This window comes from Malus sylvestris, chromosome 12 (genome assembly GCF_916048215.2).
Source record: "Malus sylvestris chromosome 12, drMalSylv7.2, whole genome shotgun sequence".
Taxonomy (NCBI): domain Eukaryota; kingdom Viridiplantae; phylum Streptophyta; class Magnoliopsida; order Rosales; family Rosaceae; genus Malus; species Malus sylvestris.
In genome coordinates this window covers 11770024-11780258 of record NC_062271.1, presented here as the reverse complement: position 1 = coordinate 11780258, position 10235 = coordinate 11770024, and the positions used below count along the sequence as shown (strand labels likewise).

Here is a 10235-nt window from a genome sequence, read left to right as displayed (position 1 = left end):
ACTCATTCCCAAGATTAATTTAGGGAACTTTAACGAAAAGCACCCGGTACTGTTCACTTTAACGAAAAACCACATTTTTACACTAAAAAGTCAATCCTGGTACTATTCACTTTACCCTTTATTTTGTCCTTATCATTAAAACTCAAAGTTTTCAAGCCCTTTTCATTAGTTTTCCTTTTAATTTAACCCATCCTAATATGCTTATATTGAAAAATATTGTAAACAATATTTATTATGACTGTTTACTTCTGGATCAATATGTAATATGGTATTAGTTAAAGACATTTTCTATGTAAATATGAAAAAATACAAAGAAACTCTATAAAAGACAATTTCCATCAAACTTAAATTGGAGTGTTAAACATATCAAAAATAAGAGAAGTGGAAATAATGAGACCACAACTTGTGCAACAATCATCGGATCGAAACAGAAGCATTGACTCTTTTTGCACTTGAGGTCTCGTATTCGAAATCCCCTTCCTGTAGTTTAGATGAATTAGTGTAGATTATCCTATCGTTTGTCAAAGAAAACAAATAAACATTGACCCGTTTACCAGTTCAACAACTATATATATTTTTACAATCATACAACAATAAGTTTACTGGTGCATTACTCTGAAGTGGCTAGAGCTGAATGCAATACATCTTCGAGATACTTCTCCGCAGCAGCATATTGCCTTTTCTTGTCCTCAATTGCTAAAGCAGCCAAAGCTTTATCCTGCACACATACGCATCTCATCAACCTCCCAATCTTTCTAGGACCTGAAGAAACTGTGATACAAAATTAACAAAAGTAGAAAACTACCGGAGGCAAGTCTTGGTAGCTTCTCAAAGTATCAAGGACGGGCTTTGTCTTCTTCTCTAATTCCTTTCGACGCTCAGCCAATTCAACCAGCACCCCGTGGCTAATCTCTGGTGTGTAGCCCACGCGATTAAGAGTATCCTGTCCAATAAGTTTACAGCACAACTCTTATCTGGAATAAATAAAGAAAATTGGGTTTTCAAAGCCCATATTTTATAAAAAGCAAAAAATTTGGATGAGAAAATGCATTCTTCTAGTGACTTCTTTCACCAAAAGCGTTTTCAATCATTTTAAAAGAACTTCCAAACAAGCCCTAATTTGTTACCTCAACTTCTTGCAACTTGAGCTTAACAATTTCCACAGTTCAAAATTTTCATAATTTTATAAGATACTGGAATACGTATCACAGTTTTATGCACCATTAAATATATATCTTCTTTTTCCAAATCCAAATTTTCTTTGACCTCATAGGAGGCAATTCTGCATTTGTATAGTATCTCTTCCTCCACTACCACCACCCAAAAAACTCATGGATGCATGAATATTATATATATAGGCACCACTTCACTGAAATGGTGCCAAAATTTATAGCTTCAGTTTGGATGTATAACAAGATTTCTCCAGATAATGCAATTTGTTCTATACTCTTACATACTGACGCTCAAGAAATATCCACCCAGATGAACTGGAACATGCAGATAATGCAATTTGTTATATGAGTGTCTTAAACAGAGATTCCTTATCCTCACCTTCGTACAACAAACTCCTACTATTCACACACCAAAACGCAAATGGTAACAGTACCATCTACGCAGTCTGTTCCACAGACTTACCCATTTCATGTTATCTCGCCGTAAAAAAAATTGATTTGAGTGCATAAGAGTCATATATTCCTTCCAAATAAAGTAAATTACAACATTTAGAACCAGCATAGCACCACCACAGGTCCACAGAGAAAGAGAGAGAGAGAACTAGTGGGCACAACAGCATTTAGCTCTCCATTCATTCAATCAAGTTAACACGATGATGTCGTTACTAAATTGAGCCCTAAAAACTTAGTTCCAATGGCATCATCTGCATGAGAAAAAGCTATCACCGGTCCCTTGACTTCTTAAAATAATGCTTTCTCACTAATTTCATCTACCAGTTATGAGAGTGTTTTGCATCAAAATACATTTTAGGACTCATTCATTCTCTCTGAATTCATTTGCTACCAGTCATTAACCAAACTTTGACACCGACAAACAAAAAATGCAGGAACCAAAAATAAATACCTTGAAACGGACAGTCTCTTGATTGTATTGTTTCTCCTTGCCAAGCATCAGCGCCAAGTTGTTCTTCCAATGCTCAACATGCTCCTCACATTGGCCTGCATCATCTTCTAGTTGGGCAAGTGTTCTACCAAAGTTTGAAAACTTAAGACATTCAGAAAAACCCATATCACACGTATTAAAATCCATACTCTTAACTTTACAGTTCTTGGAACATATCCAACAAGATCATACCTTTTCAAATAAGTTAACCTGGCTATCGCCTTTCGAGTATAATCAAGAAGAACATTAGACTCTTTTTGCGCTTTAGCCCTCTTCTCCTCCACACCCGTCTTCCTCAACGATATATCCCCCATCGCCACAAGAAAACTGAAACCCAAATCTCTTATGTCAGTTCAGCATTCAAACAACAATGTACAACCCAGATTTCATATGTCATTTAAGAACTCAAACAACAACGTAAAACCATCATTTCTTATCATTATTTAAGCACAATGAGTCAGTATTTGAAGCACAATGTAAAACCCGGGATTCGAAAATACACACCTGCTGAGCTCAGTGTCTCTTATATTCAACAAATTGGCTACATTCGCTAGAACCTGAGCTGAAGACACCACGTTCGAACCCAAACCCTCCTGTGCCAAACCCACACTCTCCAATATCTCTCTGATCCTCGCAGCTAACACCCACACAAACACAAAAATTCAAATTTTGAAGAGAAAAACACATACAGATATACAAATTCAACAACATATATATATATATATATGTACGAAGAAATTGGAACAACAGATACCTTGGGCTTGGTATTCGGAGGCTTTGAGGCGGAAATCGGAAGCGAGGATCTTGGAAGCTTGAGTTTGGGCTTGGGAGAGAGTGGCAAGGTTGTGTAAATACGCCACCGAACGAGGGGTATATTCGAAATCGGGCACTTCTTTTCCGGCTTGGGAGAACTCTTGAGTGAGCCATTGCTTTACGTCGCCGATTCGAGATGCGTCTGAACCGCCACCGCCGGCGCTGCTGCTCTTCGACGTCGTTTCGATTAGAGAGGGGTCGGCCATTGTGCGTAGGGATTGCTGAGTCGACTCAGTTCACCGTTGGCTCGTTAGTTGGGGAATTATTTGATCTGAATTAAATTGAAACTTTTACGTGTTTGCTTTTTAATTTTTAAATCCCAAAGTTGCTCTCTCTCTCTTTTTTTTTTTTTTTTTTTTTTTTGCAAGAGTATTTCACACTACTTGAATCTATTTTATCGGGAATGAGATTAAAAGCTCGTTTATATGTGTTTTTAAAATAACTACATATTTTTTGTTGAATTATTTTTGTGGCCAATTCTTAGTAAAAATGCAAGTGAAACCTGAAAAAGTACTTAAACTGCTTCCTACCATAAACACATTGCAAGAAGCACATCAAGTGCTTATGGAACCCAAAAACATTTTCTCTTAAAACGCTTTTAGCATTTTAAAAACACTTCCAAACAAACCCTAAGTTTCTTTTCTTTTATAACTCGTTTGCTCATTCATAATCAAAATGAATAGAATTAAATTGAAAATAAATTGCGTTAAAGAGGAGTTTGAATGGCCTGGAGTCATAATCAGATTCTTGTAATGAATCTAGCAAACTAGCTCTTAACCAAGGTATTAAATATCGGTAATATCGGAAATATCGGTAGTCCAAAAACACGGAAATATCGATGGAAATATCGGGATATTATCAATATCGATAAAAATAATATGGAAACCACGGAAATTGTAAGAAAAACTTGGAAATTTTTTATTGAAACTTTGCAGCATGTTTATTTAGTCAATTATCTATTAGTTTATACAAAAAATTGGAAGGAAATGCATTGCATGATGGATTTAACTGATTTAAGTTGATTATATAGCGAGCTGGCAAACATTGTGAGTGTAGAAAATATGTAGTAATTAATGAAAGAAGTTTAAACACACCATAATCATTTATATATAATGAATTAGTACAATATTGGGAGGTTTTATTTAGGATATTAAAAAAAAAAGGAAGTGAATAAAATGATGAAGAATAATGTGCCGAATTTGACACTTTAAATTTCTTACGCATAAGCATGCGTCTAGGCGTTGAAGTTCCAAATTATAGTATATCAATTAACGATTGAAAATCAATACGTTGAATACGACTAAACTTTAATTTGGACGCTGATTATGTTTTTTCAAGTTTATATAAAGTAAAAGAATTGAATTTTGGAAGCCAGGAGTGTGTTAATTGTTTTATAATTCGTCCGAATACATATATCAGGTTGCTACTCAACGTAATTTGAAAGTATATCTAGTTCAAGGACTTGTCTTTTTTTGTTGATAAGCAAAGGGTTTGTAGCTTTTTTTGCTAAGCAGTAGAACATATTATATTTGTTTAATCTTTAGCATTTGATGGTTGTCCACAAATATAGGATAGAAGGCCCCAAATTAGATTTGGCTCTTACCTAGTTGGAGTTACAAGTTCACATGTATCAGCCCTTGCGGCAAAACGTTTTGGTTTCTGTTATTGCTAGAGTCCCACATCGCCCACACGAGGGCAGTGAGCAAGCAAGAAGGCCTATAAAAGCCACATTCCCAAGCTGAGAAAAGAATGTCTTGCTCGGCCTTTGGGCTATGATCAAGTGTAGTATGTGTTGAGACTTCTCAGCATTTTAAAGTATTTTTGGGTTTATCTCGCGATATTATCGATATTATCGATAATATTGGGATATATTGCCCAAATAATGCATTAAAATGCTGATAATATCGACAAAAATGTCAATATATTGACGATAATGAAGTGGATGAGTATGAAAATATCGTCCTCCAAAAAAAACGATATTATCGGCGAAATATCGCCGATAATATCGATATTTAAAACCTTGCTCTTAACCAACTTCAGCGTCAAATTGTCAAGTATCACCTTCTTTGGAGTTAATTGTCATTTCCCAATTTATTAAGGCACTCCTACCATTTTTTTTACAAAACATGGGTGAGTAACTTTAATTAATCTCTCTATATATAAAACAAAAAAGTGAATCATTCATAATCTCCAAAATGCACCTTCATAATTAGAATTCTAAAATTTACTTAAAAAATCCAAACTAAATAAAAAAAGTTACTAGTAAAAAATAAGATGTAAAAGAGCAAGTTATCACATGCATGATCATGTGGTAAAATATTAGGACATCAATAAATGTATGTGGTGGTGGTAATAATGAATCTGTATCTCAAGTAGTTGAAAGTTGGTGAGGGTTCCTTCAATAGATTGAGATTAATTGTATGATATAGAAAAATTGTCATTTTATGACAATTCAATTTTCAAATAAGGGATTTTAAACTGATAATTTGAGTTCTCAAGACGCATTTAAAATACACCAAAAGCTTTCATGCAGGCCAAATATGGCCGACAAGTATTTATCAAATATTGCCAAATATTAGCCCTTAATTTCAAAAATGTCCTTTTTTATAAAAACTTTCAAATTGTTGTGGCCTATATTTATCTGACAGAGGAGAGGGGGCCGGCGGCACACATAAAATATAAAGAGAGAGAGAAAGAGAGAGAGAGAGAGAGAGAGAGAGAGAGAGAGATGTGTTTGAAGGATTGTGTTAGAGGATGTGTTATTCCCTTATGCAGTGCCTTTATTTATAGTAATAAAGGAAGGAAGAAATCTTTCTCCTCCAAGGAATACAAGTCGTAATAGGGAAGAATAACTAGAATCAAATCTAATCTAGGATTTACACAATCACACTTAAATAAGTAGTTTCTACACTCCCCCTTAAGTGTGTAAATACTCAAGTAGACTCTAGATCATGTAGAGTTGAGGAAGTTGACTCGTCGGCATTGATTTTGGGAACACACTAGTCTCAAATAAGGTAGGAACTTGTATATGGAACCAAGTCTCACAAAAAACCCTATGGTTATGGTAAAAACCCGAGTAGGGACAAAATCCATAGCCTAAGGAAAAATGCGTGAGTAATGCAAAGTCAAATGAAACGTCTAGGGGACATCATCAGGATATGATCAACCCAAGATGGGTGCCTCGTCAACACCTCGTTAGGTAGCAAAAATCCAGTGGGAAAATGCTCATAATTGTAGAGAAAAAGAGTATATTAAGATCAAGCAAGTATTCTTCAGGATACTCCCCCTAAGTTTGACATAATTCCAAAGAGAACTAACAATGTTACAACTCATAAAGTTTACGCATACCAATTCCTTGAACAAGCTTCTAAAACGTCGTCTTCGGTAATGATTTAGTGAAAAGGTCGATCAGATTGTCTTGTGAACGAATTTGCGTGACTTCAATCGTCTGATGCTTTTGTTTTTTATGTGAGAAGAAGAACTTCGGCGCAATATGTTTGGTGTTGTCTCCTTTGATGTAACTCTTCTTGAGCTGTTCAATACATGTTGCATTATCTTCATAGATCATCGTCGGGACATCAACGATGGGGTAAAGAGCGCAGGAGCTTTGAATATGGCCCACAACTGCTCTTAACCAAAAGCATTCCCGAGTTGCTTCATGTAAGGCGAGAATTTCATAATGGTTAGACAAAGTGGCAACTAAGGTCTGTTTAGTTAACCTCTAAGAGATTGCAGTACCTCCAACAGTAAAGACATAACTCATTTGAGAGCGCGCCTTGTGAGGATCAGATAAGTATCCAGCGTCGGCATAACCAACAAGGTGAGAATTGACTCGAGATAAGGGTGTGCGCCATCACTCGAGGATCTATAAGGATAGAACAAGCCCAGATCCGTGGTATCCTTAAGGTAGCAGAAAATATCTTTACCACCTGTCCAATGTCTGTGTGTTGGTACATTACTGTATCTTGCCAAAAGATTAACAGCGAATGAGATGTCGAGTCTAATGCATTGAGCTAAGTACAATAAAGTGCATATCACACTTACATATGGAACTTCAAGCTCCAAAATCTCTTCATCATCCCCCTTAGGACGGAAGGGATCTCGTTTTGCATCTAGCGATCGAACAACTATAGGAGTACTCGAAGGCTTCACTTTATCCTCGTTAAAGCGGTGTAACACCTTCTGGGTATAGTTCGATTGATGTACTAAGATTCCATCTGAACGGTGCTCTATCTCGAGACCGAGACAGTATCGAGTCTTTCCTAGATCTTTCATCTAAAATTCCGACTTCAAGTGCGCGGTAGTTCTCTCAAGCTCTTCAAGAGTTTCAATGAGGTTCATGTCATCGACATAAACTGCAACAATTGCAAAACCGGAATGTGACTTCTTAATGAACACACAAAGGTATAATTCATTGTTCACATATCCCTGACTAGTCAAATACTCACTCAAACAGTTATACCACATTCTTCTGGATTGCTTCAAATCGTAGAGTAAACGCCTCAGCCAAATTGAGAACGTGTTCCAAGGTTTGGAAATATTTGATCCTATTAATGTAAGTATTTCGAGAACTTTCATATAAATTTTTGTATCAAGATCCCCATAGAGATATGCATTTACTACGTCCATCAGCTGCATACTCAGTTTTTCGAAAACTACCAAACTAATAAGGTAGGATAATCACATCCATAACGAGTGAATAAATTTCGTTATAGTCAATCCCGGGGCGTTGTGAGAAGCCTTGCGCAACAAGCCAACCTTTGTAACGCACAATTTTGTTCTTCTCATTACGCTTCAGAACGAAAACCCACTTGTAGCCAATGAGCTTCACATGTGGAGGAGTAAGAGCTACAGGTTCAACACCTTACATTTCGTAAGTGAATCGAGTTCTACTTGGATTGCTTGTTTCCAGTTTGACCAATCAGTTCTACGTTGACATTCATTAATGAAACGGGGTTCAATGTCATCGCTCAACATGATCGTTGTAGCTACTGCATATGCTAATGCATCATCGATGATCATCTCATTTCTACACCAAACATCATCTAAGCTAGCATAATGGACCGAAATCTCTTGATTCTCAGGAAGTGGATTTGTCTTTTCAAGGACGCTTTCGTAATCTAGAATTTCTTCATGAGTTGGATAGAATGAATAGGTGACAGTTGGATTCACAAAAGGCTCAGGATGAGCCTGTGTCGTGGGTTTCCTCTTCTAGGGGTGTGAATCCTTTGTACCAAGTGGTCTGCCACACTTTTATATAGAGGCAGATGATTGGCTAGTCGCTAATGTACGTAGATCGGCCAGAGTGGCGCCCCGAGCCTCCAGGAGGGAAGTCCGTCGTACATTTGGTACATCCATTTTTGCAAGCACATTCGCCACTAGAATATGTCATCTTGTCACTCGCGCTAGATCGGTAAAGCGTCTGGCATGCTCTGAGCTACGCTTTAAAGATCTAATAAGCGTTGCACTTCAGCTTCAGACTGAGCGGTGTGGGGATCTAAATGAGACAAAGTGGGAGTTGTCCACAATAATTCACATTGTTCATCAGGAACGTTGACATTCTTATCTCCCCCTAACGACAGAAAGATTGTCTAATAAAAGTGACAATCCATGAAATGAACGGTAAACAGACCGCCTGTTGAAGGTTCTAAGTAACAAATGATCGAAGGAGAATCATATCCGACATGGATTTCCATCATTCATTGAGGCCGCATTTTTGTACGTAAAGGCGGTGAAATCGGCACATAGATCGCACAATAAAAAACACGCAGATGCGATATGTAAGGTTTGTATCCTGTAACCAACTGAATGACGCTACATGGTTGGGTCGCGATAGGCCTCAGGCAGACTAACATGGCTGCATGCAATATTGCATAGCCCCAAGCAGCGATCGAGAGCTTAGTACGTATGACCAACGATTGAGTAATCATTTGTAAGTGCTTAATGAATGCCTCTACCAGACCGTTCTGGGTGTGAACATAGGGTAATGGATGTTCAACTTCAACCCCAACCGACATGCAATAGTCATCAAAAGTTTTAGATGTGAATTCTCCAACATTATCCAATCGAATAAATTTAATCGAATAATCAGGGTCGTGAGCCCTGAGCTTGATAACCTAAGCCAACAGTTTGGAGAATGCAGCGTTCCTTGTGGACAACAAGCACACGTGTGACCAATGTGTGGAGGCATCAACCAAAACCATAAAATATCTAAATGGTCCACAGGGAGGGTGAATCGGTCCACAAATGTCCCCCTAAATCCTTTGTAGAAAAATAGGAGGATTTGAACGAATCTTGTCATAAGAAGGTTTAATAATAACTTTTCTAGTGAGCAAGTTTGACATGCAATTCCTTGAATCGAACCTAAACTTCGGGTTAGTGGATGCATGTGTAATGATTTGAGGATATGGCGCATCGCTGTTCGTCTAGGGTGTCCTAAATGATCATGCCAAAGTGTAATTTCGTGCGCAGTCCCAAAGGTAGGGCCCACATAGTGGCTTTCTATAGGGCATATGGTCGTAGTATACAAACCACTCGAGATACACTCCATCTTCTCTAAAATACACGTCTAGCCATATTCGTATGAAGTGATGCACATAAATTCAACTTTATTTTCTACATAGGTTTCAGCGTGGTAATTATTATCTCTAATGTCCTTGAAACTCAACAGCGTTCTTTCGGAACGTAGATAATAGAGTGCCTCATCAATGGTCAAAATTGTACCATTGGACAACATTATACATGCCTTATCCTATCCTTCGATCAGGTTAGATGGTCCTAATAAGGTTGTCAAAGGTGCATTCTTAGGTATAAAGTTAGTGAAATAGATGCATTCACGTAAAATGATGTGTGTGGTTGCACTATCGGCCAGACAACTGTCACACTAGTCATACCTAGAAATAAAAATTAATTTGAATCGGTCACATGCATAAAAGTTCTAAAAACAAATATTCATTCAAAATAATTTAAATATTCAAGGGTAGTAATTAATTAAAAACTTAATATCCAAAAGCAAATCACCAACAAATAATCCAAGCATAAAGGAAAATTGCTCAAACTTAAACCAAAAAACAAGGAAGGCTCGGCCACTATGTGGAATTCAGGCCTATTATTCTAAAATTTAATTAAAAATAATTCATGTCTAAGATTCTAATCTTCCATAGGGGTGGTATGCTCCTGAAAGTCAGAAACCTCCATCTTGGTACTCTCTGGTTCATCCACTTGCACAAAGTTTGATTCAAACTTCTTATGACGAGAATGATATCCAGCTACAACCTTTTGGGGAGCACAGTAAACATGGGACTAAT

General features: G+C 37.2%; 1 protein-coding gene and 1 pseudogene across 1 annotated transcript; one reads left to right on the top strand and one right to left on the bottom strand.

Moving 5' to 3' along the window:
• Positions 1 to 318: 318 nt before the first annotated feature.
• LOC126592975 (AUGMIN subunit 1-like) lies at positions 319 to 3217 on the bottom strand. The gene is made up of 7 exons (XM_050258810.1): positions 2870 to 3217; positions 2620 to 2752; positions 2308 to 2442; positions 2077 to 2200; positions 806 to 943; positions 615 to 718; positions 319 to 480 (listed from the first exon to the last, which is right to left on the bottom strand). The coding sequence occupies exons 1-7, from the start codon at positions 3132 to 3134 to the stop codon at positions 345 to 347; spliced, it is 1035 nt and encodes a 344-aa protein (XP_050114767.1). The 5' UTR covers positions 3135 to 3217; the 3' UTR covers positions 319 to 344.
• Positions 3218 to 4677: 1460 nt separating this feature from the next.
• LOC126594647 (U2 spliceosomal RNA) lies at positions 4678 to 4840 on the top strand (annotated as a pseudogene).
• The last annotated feature ends 5395 nt before the right edge of the window (positions 4841 to 10235 follow it).